Raw genomic sequence first — 17,702 nt, 5'->3', positions numbered from 1 at the left:
AGAAAAACTACAGAAGGCTCTACAAGCAACCATTTGCTTTCTGTACCTAAAAATTCACAACCCGGTATGTACAACATCCATTCCTGAATTGCTCACAATACTGGGATGTAAGGTCATCACTACATTATTCCCACATATACTGGGAGATGAGGAAGTGATCTCAGAGCACTTCTAGAGTGCTCAAAGTCTGAATGCACTTATTAGACACTAATGGGCAGGGCTTAAGCAAACTAAAGCAATTGACTACCTTTCAGGTTTCTTTCCCATCTGCAGTTTTCTCATAAAGTTTGTTTTTAATGGACAAAAAACTTTTGACTTCCAGAATATCTTATTAAGTCATCCTTTAGGGTTGTTTTATTTCAGGGAGCAGGAAAGGATCCCTTAATACCCACAAAAAGTGATTAAAAAAGAGTTTTGCGGTGGGGTGTGTTAAATACATTTTTTTGCACCTTATGGTTCAGAGAATGTTTTATAATTAGGAAGACTGAGTAAGATAAAGGAGCTTTTAAAATAATACTCTATTCTACACAAATTTCTAATAGGAGTGGACATGAACTATGAAACATCTAACATCCTAAAGAGATAAGGTAATGTGTTATACTCAAGTAGTGGATCTTACTCTCTCTGTACCCACAGCACTGTCTTTTCTCTTAAACCCTTCTGTCTACACCCCATAGCACCTCCATACTTCTATCTGCAGTATCACATATTGGTAATGCCAATGGCCTGCCTCATTGTTTGGGGAAATTAGCTACGTGGCAGGGGAGACCAGAGGGGTACAGGGATCGCACACCAATTGTATGTCAAGGTCCAGTACGGTAGGACAACTCCAGATATGAAGAGTAAATTAAATAGTTTTAAGTGTTTCCCTAATTACAAGCACATTAAGCATTCAAAAAGAGCAAGCAATACAGAACTAAGAAAGCAGAAATGATTGATAGCTAATAGAGGGGTCAGTTATGGGGTAATACAACCTGTCCAGATGTGCAGAGGTCCATTATGGTCCAAATCAGAGTATGGGGGTGAATTGCCAGTTGGTATCAGGGGCAGACACACAATCTGAGGCCATGTGCCTTGACGGATATAGATACTAGAAAACACTAATGGTCCAGTCAAGGCAGTCTGAAAAGGTTCCCAGGTTTACACAAAAGGAGGGATATGGGTCCCTGATTAGCGGCAGGAAGGACGGCTAAACACTTGCATGTATGACTGGTTTATCTCGATATCCTGAGGAAAGACAGTTGTGAAAACAAAGGATTTTCACATAGACATAGGTGCACACAAAAGGGCTAGGTGAAGTTCTGGAGACAGAAGGTGGCATTTGAATGCAGAAGAGAGAGGAAGAGGAGATTGGATTTACACCCCACCCTTCACTACCTGAAGGAGTCTCAGAGTGGCTTACAATCTCCTTCCCCTTCCCACAACAGACAACCTGGTGGGGCTGAGACAGCTCTTTTGAAAGACTGCTCCTGAGATAACCAGTTCAGGCAGAATGCCACAGCTAAGTTATCAGGAGCTGGAGCATGAATATTACTTCAATTCTGCAGTCACTTCAGCGACTGTCAATCAGTCACTCGGCTCCATTCAATGTACTGGCTATCACGAACAAAGCCCTTTACGGACTTAGTCCCTCCTATGTACTGGACTGCTTTCTGTTCCTATGCTCTGCCACAGCCACTTTGCTCATCTGAGCAAGGCCTTCTGTACCCTGCAAAAGAGCAAAATCAACACTACACACATTCTGCTGTAGCCCTTTATGGAATGGCCTGCCTGAAAAGTTAGGAAGGATCCCACTGTCTTGGCATTCTGCAAACTATGAAAACCTCAATTATTCAGGAGGGCATTTTCATAGGAATAGGACTGTAGACTATAATACTGTTCAGTCTGTTGCTGTATGATCCTAGGAGGTAGTTCCTGCATCACTGATGTGTCATGTTTAAATGTTTATTGGATATCCTAGTGTGTTGATCATGTTGATTTACACTGTGCAATCTGCCTTGAGACTTGGTGAGAGGTGGATTATAATGTGAATAAAGTTGTACTCAAGCACACCATTCTGAACAACTGCCAACAGCTGAATAACCAAATTTTTACATTTCACTTTACTGACAGACTGGTTATCCTGCCTTAAGGAGACCAACTGATAGGCCTGAGGGTGCAGAAACTGGGAAAAGCAGGTGAATCTACTCTAAGACACGTAAAAAGGGAATATTCATACATTTCTGTTTCTGCATCTGTTAAGAGAGAATTCTATAGTACTGTACTTTTTGCTTAACAATGTCTTGCTGTATTTTCTCAGTTTTCCATTCATCAGGAGGATGGCTCTGGACTCCAACACTGGGCATGAACACAGCTGGTAGGTCAAGAATAAACTAAGCTTACAGGCAGGTTAAAAGAATATTCATGATTCTGAGGCACAATGACATTCACAACTGGAATGTGTCAAAGTCTGTAGCAGTTTAACCCCCACCACAAAGTAGATCCGTCTATACATTCAGAAGACATGTTTAGTGTACAGCTTACTCCATCAAACAAACAAAAAGGTTCTTGTAAGAAACCAATACAGACATTCAAGTATCACAATGTTTATTGATAGATACAAGTATATAAAATCAGGGCATGAACATGTCTTGATAAATTAAGTAGACTTAATTTCAATACTATAATAGGGACCAATTCAGTTTCTCACCATTTTTTTCACACCCACAAAGACCACTTCCAAGGGCATCTATCCACCTCCTCAAACTGATCATTTTTTGTGCAAGTAAACCATGTTTCTTTTAAAAGACTTGTGCACTTGCCCAGGCTCAAAGATATTAAAATCTAGCACATAAAGCCCATTACTAGAGGTAGAAATACAGGCAATATACTATTACAGCAACCACCATCGATTACAGTTAAGGATTCTCTGTAACAACCAAATGGATAATCAAATATTGCAACAACTCAAGTATTACACTGAGCAAAGTGCATTTCTACAGTATTCAGTGTTGCTATTCAGTTTTCTAACAAACAGCCTATGGTAACTGGCATCAAAGAAGATCCTTACACAGACTGCTTCTGAACTTATGATGTAATTATTGCATGCTGCTAATACACTGTTATCTAAACATTAAAGATACTCTAAAATATTTTTATGGTAGACTATGATTAAGACATACTACAAAAACCCTTACGCAGAAGCAAGTCCTACTGACCTACTGCTGCTTTAAATATTGTGAAAACATTACAGCGGAATGAGTTTTCGCAGTGGTTAGGTCAAATGCAGTTACATCATAGCAACAGTATGTTTGCACAATTTAAGGCTTTGGCTGGTTTAGTCAGCTTCTTCTTCAGATTCTTCTTCCTCAGCAGTTTCCAGCCAGGTCAGCCACTGGTTTACCTGCAATTAGGCCATCATAATGTTAGCAAGAATCAAAAGAAGTGAGAAGTGGTATATATTTCATGTTTCATATGATACATGAGAGGCCATTCTTCAAATCTGACTTAAGCCCTTGTAAACACATTACAATGGGTGTTATTTTATTTACGTACTTGAAAACACATTTCAAATGGACTTGGTCCTCAAACATCATAGAAATTGTATTGCTTCAGAAGTTCAGGATATTGGGACAATTGTTAACAGCATGTTATTGACTGCAGCGGTTTTGTTTTACCTGGAACAAAGCTTTGCCCTTCCCTGGAAACTCTTGAGTAATGTCTTCTTTCCATGCCAGAAAAGCTTCTTCTTCAATGATTTCCATATCATAGAAATGAACAAAGAAGCGCAGTAACATGCCTAAAAAACAAACAGGTACAGTAGTCTTATTACATCTCTAAGATCAATAAGGAAATAAGAAGCTACTTTTACTTAAAGAACTGTAGACTGCTTTTTACAATCATTAGCCTCAGAACTAAAGTACAGCATGTTGCCCACACTAACACCAACACCCATAATCTTCTGTGTTTAGGCAATTATGGAACTTGACTACACTGAAAAAGTTACTATCTACCTGCTTGATTCTAACTCTTCTTCCTCCCCCAAGTAATGTTGACCTAATGTTCTACTTCCTTGCACACGGGGGGGGGAGAATTACACACAGATTTATTCCTACCTTTTGGGAAGCCGTTGTTATAGCAGTGCACTTGGAGCGCATATAGGGCACTCACTTGTAGATCAACATGGTCATGAAGGAACTTCTGCATTACTGGCTTAAATGAAAGAAGCAGCTGCTTTTCCTGCTCTAGCTGCTCTTTAGAAGGAGCAGATGAAGAATCCGGTTCATCATTAGGTGGGTTTACTTCACTAGAAATATACTGCAAGAAACTGAAAGAAGAGATGGAACTGAAACAGCTGGATGGGTTTGGCTGAACCAATTTATGTGTACAGTGTATTTGTCCTGCTAAAGAAAAGTGACACCCTGCCCTGAAAAGGAGGATGCTATCACACATCCAGGACTAAGTTCACCACTGGAACAGACTTTTGTAAAACCATACATGCACAAATACAGCTACTAGAAGGAATACTTAAGACTGCTTATATGATTCCAAGCAAAACTAATTCAAGCAAGTTAAGACATCTCACCTGGTCATCAAAATATTAACAAATCCCTTATCTACATGAAGTTTTGGTGAAATATTGTCCTTAATCCATTTATAGATCGCTTGAGGGGATGGATCCAACTTTATCTGCTTTAGTAGCTCCTTTTCCAGTTTTAGAAGCGGAAACAAGAAGCTAAGTCCTTTCCCTTCCAAGATCTCCAGCATACGGTCCTTATTCTGGTCAATCTCTGCAACAGAAAAATTTATAAATAGTCGGCAATACTGTACTATTCTTGCTTTAGGCTCACGAGGGGAAAAAAGAGTGCCCTGCCTGCCTAATGGTTTGAACCAAAGCTATAATCCTCAGATAAAATAAAATGTACACACTCACTCAAGAAGGCCCCAACCATACCCAAATAATCAGTATTTTGTTCTCTTACCTGGTAGCATCTTTTGCATATTGACTTTGCTCATCTGAAAGAGTTCCGTTAACCAATCACGGTCCTGTAGCTTAGCTAGTTGTTGAAGGCAAAGCAAGAACAGTGGGAAATGGGTGCCACTTTCCAGTGGTAGAGCTAGTTCTGAAATGCTCACTAGTTCTGAAATTATGGCACGGGCTGCAAACTGTGCTAGGTAGGATTTCACTAGAGGGATGTCCACCTCCAGTTTAGGACACTGGTCCAATACATTTAGGAATGCCTGAGGAACGGGAAAAAAAGAGACAATCAAATGGTACACAGTCTTTACTGTATCAGATGTTCATATATAACTGTGGAGAATCCTTAAACTGAAAGCAAGAGACAAGTCTAGTGATTAGATAGTCTCAACTTTGAAACAGCGGTAAGGCATTGATCCACTAAACTAATGTAATGAAACAGAAAAACAGGACTGTCTATCCAGATGTTTTTACACTATTCAGTTGTATTACTATAAGAAATTCTAATGCATTTTAAAAAGTAAAACTGAATCATAATTACAAGATTTGCGGCCAGTACCTGCATGAAGCTGTCACTAGTGGCTATCCCTTCCTGTTTGAGTAAACTGATCAGTGCACTTGCTTTCTCTTTATCGTCGTCTGATCGATCCAGTGACTGAAGTATTATTTTACTTAGCATCTCAGGAAGAAAGTGTTTTGGCGCCCTCATTTCTCTCACACTGTTGACAGCATCATTGGCATTTCCATTGTTTAGGTACTCAGTCACAACGGTTTCCTGAAACAGGAAAATATTACTATCACAAGTTGTACACAGCTTCCGCAGTTTTTAGTCTTATAACAACTTAAATAGAACTTACAGTTAATTTCAGCAACTCTTCCTTAGAAGGTGGTGGTTTCTTAATCGTCTTTGCAGGTTTCTCCTGGATAAGTGGTGGATTTGTCTTGAGACCAAGCTGAGGTGGCTTGAAGAGTGAAAGTTCTCATTAGAAGATGAAATGGCATGAAACTACATTATTCGTAAGACAGAGATAGTTGGATAAAACCCTATATCCAGGACTCTAGGTGTGAACTGAGTAATTTGAGGGTTGATTTTTTTAGCAGAGGTGGATTTTAATATTACATTGGCAGTTGCCAAGTTCTTTTCTCAGTTGACTAAGTTTAAAAATCATTACATTTTACATTATATAGACACATGTATTAAATCAATTTCCTTCTTTTGAGCCTTAGTGTGACACCGACTTGGCTGCCAGAGTAGTTATCATTAAAGTAAAGCATTATTCATAAGCATCACGAGTTTGGAATTACAGTTTGGTTCATTACTCAGGATACTTTAGAAACACATTCCTCATATGGTAAGCATTCAAATGTTGAATATAATGTTCAAATCATGGGCAAAAATCCCACTGGTTTTCTTCTCTTTGAATGTCACCATTTTTCTATGAAAAACTAACAATCTGATGTTTGTTTACCTGGAAACAAGTCTCATCAAGTTCATGCGGACCTATGCCTTAACAAGCATCTTTATAGGATTCCATGCTTTGGCTATAAACATGCATCTCCCCAAACTCTTACACAGAGCAACTTTAGATGTATGCAAACTCAAGAGAGAGAATTCAATATGCCTAATGTTTCAGGTAAATGAATAGGCTGCAAATTACTCCTAATTCTATGCTTATCAAGCATTCATATTTGCATAGTCCATCCAAAAACCAAACTAGACCTAGAAGTACTTAGAATTCAAATAGCTTAATTAGTGAAATATTTACCTGTCCCAAAGGTGGTGTTTGAGTACGTGGTGGCTGTGCACTAGGAGGAATCATAGTTATCTGGGGCTGAAGCTTTGGCACTTGGTTTTTGTTTATTAGGAAAGATTGAGCAGGCCTCAGGCTAATCTGCAAAGACAGTTTATGGAATTATGAGGTTAAAATTCTTCAACAGTTCCTGCTGCTGCAGCTTTTACATTACGGCTGGGTGATGCTTTATACATATCACTATTACCTAATCTTCAGCAACAGCACACATATATCATTACTTAAGAGCACCTTGTCTTATTAGAATACTTTATACCCAAACAGGTTAACTGAAAGTATGAAGAACTACACCCACTCCTCTTTTTGATGAACTTTTATTGCCCTCATATCTCATAATCTTGTTCATAGGATGCTGGTGACTCCAGGGAAAGGGAGAACAGGAAGAAGGAAAGGAGGAGAAAGAAAAGATCTGAGAAGACGTGGGAAAAGTCAGAGAGAGAAGGGTAGCAGGAGTCCCAGCACTTGTCCTCATAATAACGCGTCTTGTTATAATCATTGGGCATTCTGTTTAGAACCACGTCTGCTTGGAGTTAAGGGCATACCTCATCTGCATTAAGCTGTCCTTTCTTAGAAAACCGTGGTGGCATATCCTTGGACTGTCCTTGTTGCTGGGATAGAAGCCCCTGATTCTGGTTATGGTACAGCTGGCTTTGTCCCTGTTTTCAAAGAGGAAAAGCAGCAAGAAAAGTGCTGGTTTAATATTAATAAAGTGAATATCAAATTAGTCCAAAAATATCACGAAGAGTCCGAAGGTAGACTTGATCAGAAGTGATTTCCAACACCAGGAGCTGTGTGATTATTTCTATTGTTCAAGTACAAAGACGATATTTCTTATGTTGTAGTTTTTAACAGGGACTAAGCCCTTGTATTCAACAAGATTTAACACTTCTTATTAATGGGCATGACTTCATAACCAAAAGCTTGAGCGTCAACATAGGAAATATCGTCTTTGTACTTGAATAGAAATAATCACACAGCTCTTGGTGCTGGATATCACTTCTGATCAAGTCTACCTTCGAAACGAAGTTGAAGCCGGACTCTTTGTAATATTTTTGATATTTTTGGACTAATTTGATATTGTTCACTTTTGTTCTTGTACCATTTTTGCTACTGTAATATTTGCCACTTTATTGATTATATAGACTTTTGCTCTTGATAGCGACTTCTCCAGTCTGTTTTTGTTGTTTCAGTTTATACTGGGAGGTCTTTCTGGTTGATTGGTTTTAATATTTTAAAACCCATTGTTTCCAATAGACTGTACAGAGGGAACATAAGACGGACTAGTACTTCTGCTTTCACCAAGGTTACTTACTGGGTTTTTCAAAAAGGATTTGCCTAGTTCTCCAAACTGGGATTGAGCAGGAGGCATGAGGTGTCCCCCATGGCCATTGAAAAGTTGATTTGACCGATGTCGCCCCATGGTGGGTGAAAATCTATCTTGAATAACTCCTGGACCAGTACCAATTCCGCTACCTGTTTAGAAGTCAAAGCAGATAGTTTTAACCCAGGTATTTCAAGTACTTTATGACAGTATCTCGCCACTTACTAAACTAAATGAATTTACCAGGCATTTGTCCAAACATATCAGCAAGCCCTCCAAGTGGGTCCCTGTCAAGTTTCATCCTGGGTGGCATAAACGGTCCCTCCAGAAAGAAGTCGCTTCTCATCCCTTGAGACATAGGAGGCGGAATAAAAACTCCTAGATCCTTAAAAACAAATGTTAAATTGAATATTTTGTGTTAAAGCAGCTTATCTTTTGTACTGAACTTCTCAATTAAAAGGCTGAACATCCCCCCAACAAACAATTGCTGAACCAAAAAGTTAATTTTTTTAAAAAAATCTGATTACCACGGAGGGCCTGAAATCAGAGAGGGGGCACAAATATTTTAAATAATCAACTTATCTTCCCAACTAAATACGTACTTTCACTGCATCTTGACGGATTTGATTGATAGTCTTTGGTCCATTGTCAAGAAAAGCTTTGCGAGGAATCCAGCGGTGTTCTCTCAACTCCACAGTATCCTTCAATCACAGAAGAAATAGCACATCAAGATCAGGGGCATTGTTCACACACAAGACACAACAAAACGGGCAGCTTATTTTCCTACCTGCAGCAGGAAACGAATCCTTGCCGGCAATTCCTTACTCATCATCAAGGAGCGCATACGGGCAAAGTACTGATCCATTAAGGACTGTGGAGACATAAAATTCCCAGATGGAAGACTTAAGAGCACATACACCAAGTTTGGAAACAAGGATGCTATTCTCCTTGCATAGAACTGTGCAAGGAGTGGAACTGGATTCTTTTACTTATTTATATACAAATTTTGTTGAAGGATTTTAAAAGTTAAAAAAGACAAAAGAAAGGGAAAAAAGGAACATAAAGGAAAGGCTTTTGATTTTCTCCATGACAAACATTGGCACAATTACAGAATCCACAATTGTTCTATTGTTATCAGAATAAAACTTCTCATTTTTTAAATAATCCTTTCCCCCCCGTCTTCAAAACCATAAATAACGACAGTTCCTTTCTTTCAGTTTCACGCAGAAAATCAATAAAGGGTTTCCAGTTTGCTATTAATGTGGATAATGTCTTCTCGCGAATCAAAGCTGTAAATTAAGCCATCTTGGCTAACGCCATCATCTTCACAACCCAATCCTCTATTGCAGGCAGTATCAGTCTCTTCCATTGGATTATTTTATTTAAAATGCCAAATAGGACTGAAATATATTTGCTCTAGCCCCGTTTAGTTTACAGTCCTGCCATAGAGGTCAGAAGCAACTAACAAAACACAGCATTAAAAATTCATAATTCCTCTCCTTTACAAAAAAAACCCCAAAAGCCCCTGAACTGCCTTAGGAGAGGCAAAGGCATACACCCAACTATAAAAAAAAGAAAAGCATCTCTCTTAAGTACACATAGAAGAAGAAGAGTTTGGATTTATACCCCGCCCTTCACTACCCAAAGGAGTCTCAGAGCGGCTTACAAACTCCTTTCCCTTCCCCTCCCCACAACAGACACCCTGTGAGGTAGGTGGGGCTGAGCACTTCAGTCATTACAGAGTTGTGTTGTTTGTCAGGAAACAGGACGTTGTGTTACATAATGTATTCTACGGTGTCTGAGGGAGTTCCTTAGCCTAATTAAGTGACCTGTAGCCTTTGTATTGGTCAACTAACAACTTGTTTGTGGAAATGCTTTCATCTAGCATTAATGTATTCACAAGCTTTATGGCCCTTTGTGTGAAGCACACAGGAAGCGCTCTCTTGAAGCCGCTCGGTAGATAGAAAGATGTAGCCGTTAGCAAGTAGTACTGAAAGTAACTGTAAGCATGTAATCTTGTGTTTTATTTCTTTTTATCCAAAGTACCCTACCCATGATTTGTTTTGTAGTAAAGATATTTTTCCTTTAAAAAGAAAAAGAAAAAAAAGAACTACGGCCAGGTGCAAGTGGAGGAGTGGGGAATCAAACCCGGTTCTCCCAGATTAGAGTCCGCGCACTTAACCACTACACCAAACTGGCACTACACCCCCCCGCATTGATACAGCACTCCCATAGCTGTGAAGCCCACTTTTAATTTCTAACAATACATACCTTGGCTTTTGCATGATCTAGTCTAGGTCCTACTGTCCTCATTATCTGACAGAGGCACTCCAAATCCTCTCCCATATCTTTGAGTTGGACTCTCTTCTTCTTTTCCAAAAGCTGAATATTTAAAATTAAGAAATACTTCCATTAACAAAATGATTATCTGCTGCGGTTTAATTTTTATTTACTGAAGCTCACTATTTCTAATTCCCTTCGAAATCAACTAGCTTACAGGTTTTTAATACTTAAGGTTTCCTTAGAATGCTGTAAGCCACATGCTGGGAAATACTGGGATTCTTCAGGTGCTTCCCAGAGCATTCTGTATGAGAGCAAGGATCTCTGAAAGGCAGATTATCCTCCATCAACTATCTTTCCTGATGTTATCTTCAGTCATGGAATGGCTGAGTGTACTGCTTTGTCTTATGCTTAGTTCATATAGGACATAAATAGTGAAGTCCAACAAATGAATTGCCTGAACTGAGTACACAATGGGACGTGAACTAAGACCTTTCTGCAGAGCACATAACGGCTCGTCTGCTGAAGAATACCTATGTGGAAAGGAATCTCTGAAGGTAGGAAGTTTGAGAACCAGTGGTCTAAGCATCCTTCTGTAATAAATTCATGCATGCACCATCTTCACAGGCAGAATCAACTTATACCTTAAGTTATTATCAAGTAGTAATGAGATTTAGTTATTTAAAAGAAATGTTTTTGCAGTTTACGTGAAGCCAAAAAAACCCCCACTTACTGTTTTGATGCACTTATGAAGGATAGATTCATGAATAAGATCAAGCTTGCCAAGTTCTCCAATGAATTTGATGTTTCCCAGCATCTTAATCTTAGCAATGGCTCTCTGTTCCTCCTCCTCGGGGAGGAGGGGGCCATCATGCTTATCATAGACTACACACAAGAAAAACATGTGTTACTTTGCAGAACATAAAACTGAGCTATAATTTAATTGTAAAAGAAATTAAAGCCTTACTATCAACATTTCTGGTGCGATTTTCAAATTCATCTTGAAGTTTAGAAATTAAGAGGCGTCTGAATGTCTAGGAGGAAGAAATCCACTAATTAAAATTGTACCTTTTTGCAGCACTCATTATCATAGTAGCTTTAAAGCAAGGCTTGCATACTCACTGTGCTTTGCTTCTGTCCTGGATGACTCTCTGCTGATGGGCCATCAAAGTTGGGTGCATCTTCTGCCAGTCGCAGACATAGTTGAGCATATAGCGAGCTATATTTTGGCTCTTCAAGGGCTTTGTCTACGATCTAAACAAGAGAAATTGCAGATGTGATTAAAAGAAGCAAAATCTAGCTACTATTTTGTGGCAAACACCACACTTCTTAATTAGCAAAGATCAACGCTTGTTTTCAGAAACCTCCCAAGTTCCTTTCCAACATTACAAGTGCTTTTGAACTCACAAACACATGAAGTTGCCTTATATCGATCTACAGCTCTTCAGGGCCTCAGGCAGAGATCTTTCACATCACCTACTATCAGATACTTTTAAAACTGGGGACTGAACTTGAGAGAATCTTCATGCAAAGAAGATGCTCTACCACTGACCCACAGACTCTCCCCTTGTGCACCTAAGTACTTATTACAAAAGCATTCACAAACCCATTGTATTCACCAAATTCCACAAAGAAGACAGCAGAGTATTGTATTGACTTGTATTGACACTGCTGCAGCAGAACTGTAAATGCTTGGCAGCCTAAGGCAAGTAAAAACACCCTTAATGGGAACAAGCAGATCTACTTCGTAAAATGGAAAAACAAACACCTGGCTCATCCAATTCATGGATCTACTTCGTAAAATGGAAAAACAAACAAACACCTGGCTCACCCAATTCATATGACTTGCCTCTAACACTGTTATAATGGTAGTCTACCTATGGAAATTTGCTAATGTTTTGTAGAAGCAAAAATGTGTTACAGATACTGCTTAGATGAGTTTCTCAGTCATGCTCCATCTTCATCCAATACCTTTAACAATGCATCTAACACTTATGGCCATCAGAAAAAGGGGGCCACATCAAGTGGTTACTAAAAATGACAGCAAGTAATTACAATATTGCATAGAAGCCAAGTTGTTCAATCACTAGTATCACCTAAATGTATTTCAATGGTGGATTGTTTATTTTAGAGCTCAACAACTTTACTTACATGCTGATATATATATCAATTATCTGCTGCCCTGACCCGGCTAGCCTGATCTCATTGATCTTGGAAGCTAAGCAGGGTCAGCCCTAGTTAGTATTTGGATGGGAGACCACCAGGGAAGTCTGAACCTCTCTTGCCTTGAAAAACCTATGAGGTTGCCACGAATCAGCTGCAACTTGACAGCAAAAAAACAAACAATCCTGTTGGTACAACCACCATTGTAGCCCACCACAACACACACACACACACACACACGCATACTTACAAACACACACCAGTGCAGCAGCTTATGCTTATTCAGCCTTTAACAAGACTACGAAAATGTCATCGTCATCCCTCCCCTCCAATATTCAAGGACTCGATAACATTTTAGAAATCTCAGCCCTGATACAAGCCCAACCTGTCATTTACAGTACTGCATTACCTTGAATACTCCTGCATAAGCTTGAGGCAAGCTTCTGCAGTATTGAAGGAATGTGCCAAAACATCAAGACCAAAAGCTACAGAACTGTATTCAAGTCTAGCAATGGAGCTACTTCCAGGAAATTCTCACACACCACACAGAAAACCTGTCGCATCTGGAACAGTTAAGATTCTCAGTACATTTTCCCTTACCAGCAGTATGATCCCCTTTAGGATGAGCTTAGACTCTACACCCACATTGAGGAGCTCAAGGCATAGCTTGTCAAACTTTTCAGGAGTAAGCTTATTTAATATGCTAAAGGAAACAAAAAATAACAGTGTAAGACTTCTCTAATTCATCTCAGTTTATTCACTTAGCTTATTGCATCTTCTTAAGTTTGCCTTTGATACTCCTACCATTCTTCAGCACAAGCGCCTCAAGATAACACTTTTAGCTTTTCCTTAGAAAATGTAGCACACTTTAACTGTATTCCACACTGTACTGATCCTGTGGTAAAAGTTGGACACAAAGAAATACCGCTAATACCATCAGGGAACTAAGTAAACTGCAGTCCAGTCTGTGGGACATGTATCTGGTTAGGATCAAAGTATCACACAAGAACAGGCAGAAAAGTTTTCAGGGCCTAGAGATCTTAAACAGGGAGTCAGAAAACGTATGGTCACAGCGATGGCAAGAAAACAACAAAACGGGAAGGAAGAACTGGTACCGCACACAACTGGCAGAAATGAAATTACCTAGCAAGTTTGGAAACAGTGGTTGAGATTTTACTGCTCCAGCCTTATACCAAGCCTATACAACACAACCACCTTCTGGTTTTGCTTTGTTACGTGGACTGCAAGAGCAGCAGTGGGGGTTATCAATATACAGCTGGTGAGCTGCATGCAGTATGGTAAGTCACAAATTTGTGCAGGTCTGGTCTGAAACCAGGAATTCAGTCAGTTGCGGCTTTTCAGTGCAATCCTAATAACCCTTTCCTGCAAGTTAAATCCCACAGAGTAAAGTTCAGTAAGATTCTGAGCAATAATCTAAGGGGGTACAGATCACCAAAGAGTAAGGAATGTTCAGGGAGAGCAAACTCCTCAATGATTTTAACTACTCAGTCAATTCTTTTGACTGCAGGTTTCTCGTAAGGATTTCATTTTAGATGGCAGCTTTAGTTAAAACATTCTATTATTTCTAACTTACCCTCTCACTTTCCTGAAGATTGCATCATGTCTTTCTTTGTCATTTGCGGAGTCGTCATCTCGTCTAGTGCTTCGTGAAGGAATCCATTTCTGAGCGTTTTGCCCTGGGGTTTTCCCCAGGAACTCGCTTTAAGAACACAAGAATCAGATATTAGAACTTGTAGAATGCTCCCCTGTAACTTCAAGGTAATGAAGAATATCTTAAATGAAATAGGTATACTGTGCCTTTCTCCCCGCTGGAGAATCAAAGTGGCTTACACTGATCAACATTCCTCCATTTTACCTTCATAACTAAGTCCAGCACTCTCACCACTATACCACACTAGTATATCAACAGGACACAAAGAAACCTGCGTAATTACAGCATTTGACTAGTAGCTGGGGAGAAAACTTAGTAGGCACTCACTACCATTTATCTATCTCACAACACTATGACACTTGCCATGCCCCTACATGAGAATTTAACACAACTGGAAATTAATATGAGTATCAGCTGTACTCCACTGGTCCAATTTCAACTTCTGGTACCCTCTCACAGATCCACATTTCCTTCTCCATTCAAACAGAGCCAGGACTTAGAAACTGGTTCAACTCTGGTATCAGGCAAGAGTCCAGACAGAACCATCATCTCTGTCTTTACAAAGGGCTTATACGACTTTATTTGAAAAAACAAATTCAGAGTGTATTTTGTTAAAACAACAATTTTTGAAATGACTTTTGTTTGTTAATATTACAATAATTATCAGATGATACCTGAATTAAATAGTTGCTGTATAGAGATTTTACTGCATTCTTTGTCACCTGACGTATTACTAGCTACTTTAACTCTTATTGAGATAGGCTGGATTTAAATAGTTTAAATAAGTAAAATTAAATAAGAGCACATACATCCCGAACACAGTGCCAGTAACAAAGTCTTTTATTCATAATATAGATTCACAGGAAAATGGAACAAGTCTGATGTCATTTTAATTTATTCTTAAAGCAATCTGAAATCAAGGTGAACAGTGAAATGGTAAAATCTGCAAAAAATAGTCATTCAGATTGGTGAAAACCAATGCAGACAGATTTCCTCCAGAACTTCTCCAAACTGGATGAACAGACAACACTGGAACATGTAAGATTAAGTATAAAATGAACCACAATGGGGAAAATTATAGATGTGAAGGTCCTGAACTGGTAATGACCAACCAGCAAATATTTTGACGTTGTAATGGACTTTAACCAAAACATCAACTGTGTGAAGCAGCAGTGAAGAAAGTAAACTAATCACAAACTGTAAAAACTATTATGTCCTTGTATACTTCCTGACGACACTTAGAAAACTGTATACAGTTCTTGTCAGTCCACAGTGCCAGTATGGTGTAGTGGCTAGAATGTTGGACTGTGATTTGAGAGACCGAGGTTTGAATCCCAACTCTGCCAGGGAAACTTGCTGGGTGACTTTGGCCAGTAACTCTCAGTCTAACATACCTCACAGGGCTGTTGTGAGGATAAAATGGAGGAAAGGAGAATGATGCTATAGGCTGCTTTGGGCCCCCATTGTATATAGTATTCAAAGCTCAATAAAGACTTACCTGTTGCCGGCAGTCTTGGGATAGTGCTGAGGTGCACCCCTACCTCCTCCTCCGCCCGAAGAAGCACTATTGAGAACAAAAACCCAGTTTAAAACCAACTTTCAAGGAGCAAGTGTAAAAACCCTTAGATAATTACTACCTGTAGCAAGAAAAAGACACTGCCAGGTAACAAGGCATAAAAGACAGATACTAGATGTTCTTTTACAAGAAATACTAAGGCAGGGGTTTTTTTTGGAAGGGGGGGATAGGCTAGTAAACTTCATAGATCTCCTTTGCACTCTTTTATAAACTTAGTGTAAAAAGCAAGATGACAACAGAAAACAGATTAATGTTACGGAATGTCTTTCACAGCCCAGTCCTAGGAATTCTTCTAGCACTTGCACTATGCAAGCAAATCCGTGTCGTGTGATGGCTCGTGTGGATTCTTATGGCATACCACCTCCTCACACACTTCCACGTCAATGTGTTTTCTGATACACAAGGTACAGTAGCCATTTGTTTGTCCGCACTGTTTTGTGAGCTATGGGTCTTGACCTCTGTGACTCATACCTCAAGCACTCTTCATATTTTATTGTTTCAACAACACGGGGACAAGGCAAAGGAGCAGCCTTGGATCAAATCTGCCTAGAACTGAATTGTCCAAGGCTTCAGCACAGTCATCAGCTGCTGCACCAGCACACCCTAGTACCTTGCTATGTAATGCTACTGTGAAATTGATCATACTCCCTTCGAACCACCAAAGGCTGATTAAGGCTGTTATGTTACAGGCCAGAACTGCCCTTTAAGTGCTTTGTGTTCATCCATTTTACTATGAAATAAGACATTCCATTAATACATTCCATTAAAAAGAGATACCTGAAACGAGAAGCACCCCCTTCTGCAATCGCACTCTCCACTTTGGCGGCTTGACAATGAAGAATCTTCAAAAGAATAAATTGACAGGATAGGGAAAAACAAAACCTAGAAGACAAACAAGAATTTGCACAGTAAGTGTTTGAGTACCAAGGGTCTCAATCTGTATTATCAGTATCTTTTCAGCAAGGAAAGTCTTGAACTCTGTAGCTGTGAAGTTGTGAACCATTTGCTTTCAAACCTATATCCTCTTTATGATGTTCATACAAAGGACCAAGACAACTGAATATGTCACACGCTTACTGAAACCACAGACGCTTACAGGTAACTTGGTTTTGTTTATATAGTTTTGTGTATATTTATAGCCTTGTAGGATTAGCCAGACAAGTCTCCTGGGGTACAGCTTTATTATGCATCAGGTTCAATAGCCATGCTCTCCAAAATATAAATTATATGTCACACGCTTACTGAAACCACAGACCCTTACAGTGTGACCCACACAGGTAACTTGGTTTTGTTTATATACTTAGTTTTGCGTATGTTTGTAGCCTTGTGGGATTACCCAGACAAGTCTCCCGGGGTACAGCGTTATTAGGCATCAGGTTCAATGGCCATGCTCTCCAAAATATAAATCTAATTCAAAATGCTTTCACCTAAGAAGCAGGTTCCCCTTAATCCCTAAGACCTAAGAAGAAATCGCCCTTCTTAAGGCATGAGGTTTCAATAAACTTTCAAAGCAAAACTACTCCCCCCACCCACAGCATGACCATTACGGATTGTGCAAGACCCTCTTTCCTTAACCAGGAGGCGGAAGCGGCGACAAGAGATTCAGGTAGGCCCTCTCATTACCACGTTTATCGACCGCGGGCTTGGGGCTCCCCAACCTCCAGCACCTTCCCTGTTCATAAATCCTCCACGTACTCCAGCCGGGATCGCTCCCAAGGAAAGAATGCGGCGGACAGGAGGCCTTAAACCCGCAGGGGCCGCCACATCGGCAACACACGTGGCTCCATTCTTCTCTGCCGGGAGCGGCCTGGTCTCGAAACCACGCACGGAAGGAGACGAGAGCAGACGTGCGGCCACGGCCAGACAAAGGGGCTCACGAAGCATCCCCCAGCCAGGCTGCCGCTCGCATCATTACACCCCCC

The 17,702-nt window shown here is 39.9% G+C and overlaps 1 protein-coding gene across 1 annotated transcript in view; it reads right to left on the bottom strand.

The window, feature by feature from the left end:
- Positions 1–2,608: 2,608 nt before the first annotated feature.
- Positions 2,609–17,702, bottom strand: part of EIF4G2 (eukaryotic translation initiation factor 4 gamma, 2) — a 20,960-nt gene continuing 5,866 nt past the window's right edge. The window contains exons 3-23 of the mRNA XM_015406961.1: positions 16,558–16,662; positions 15,703–15,768; positions 14,127–14,252; positions 13,133–13,235; positions 11,492–11,623; positions 11,337–11,403; positions 11,103–11,254; positions 10,361–10,471; positions 8,877–8,960; positions 8,692–8,790; positions 8,333–8,474; positions 8,081–8,241; positions 7,311–7,424; positions 6,724–6,849; positions 5,815–5,919; positions 5,517–5,732; positions 4,962–5,220; positions 4,565–4,769; positions 4,095–4,306; positions 3,657–3,778; positions 2,609–3,382 (exon numbers count right to left, since the gene is read on the bottom strand). Coding sequence (XP_015262447.1) covers positions 3,317–3,382; positions 3,657–3,778; positions 4,095–4,306; positions 4,565–4,769; positions 4,962–5,220; positions 5,517–5,732; positions 5,815–5,919; positions 6,724–6,849; positions 7,311–7,424; positions 8,081–8,241; positions 8,333–8,474; positions 8,692–8,790; positions 8,877–8,960; positions 10,361–10,471; positions 11,103–11,254; positions 11,337–11,403; positions 11,492–11,623; positions 13,133–13,235; positions 14,127–14,252; positions 15,703–15,768; positions 16,558–16,662 — 2,773 coding nt within the window. The 3' untranslated portion in view covers positions 2,609–3,316. The remainder of the gene's footprint in view (positions 3,383–3,656; positions 3,779–4,094; positions 4,307–4,564; positions 4,770–4,961; positions 5,221–5,516; positions 5,733–5,814; positions 5,920–6,723; positions 6,850–7,310; positions 7,425–8,080; positions 8,242–8,332; positions 8,475–8,691; positions 8,791–8,876; positions 8,961–10,360; positions 10,472–11,102; positions 11,255–11,336; positions 11,404–11,491; positions 11,624–13,132; positions 13,236–14,126; positions 14,253–15,702; positions 15,769–16,557; positions 16,663–17,702) is intronic.

The sequence above is a fragment of the Gekko japonicus genome, unplaced genomic scaffold (genome assembly GCF_001447785.1).
Source record: "Gekko japonicus isolate JY-2015 unplaced genomic scaffold, Gekko_japonicus_V1.1 scaffold1489, whole genome shotgun sequence".
Classification (NCBI taxonomy): domain Eukaryota; kingdom Metazoa; phylum Chordata; class Lepidosauria; order Squamata; family Gekkonidae; genus Gekko; species Gekko japonicus.
The sequence above is the reverse complement of the archived record's forward strand: the minus strand, read 5'-3'. Positions and strand labels throughout refer to the sequence as shown.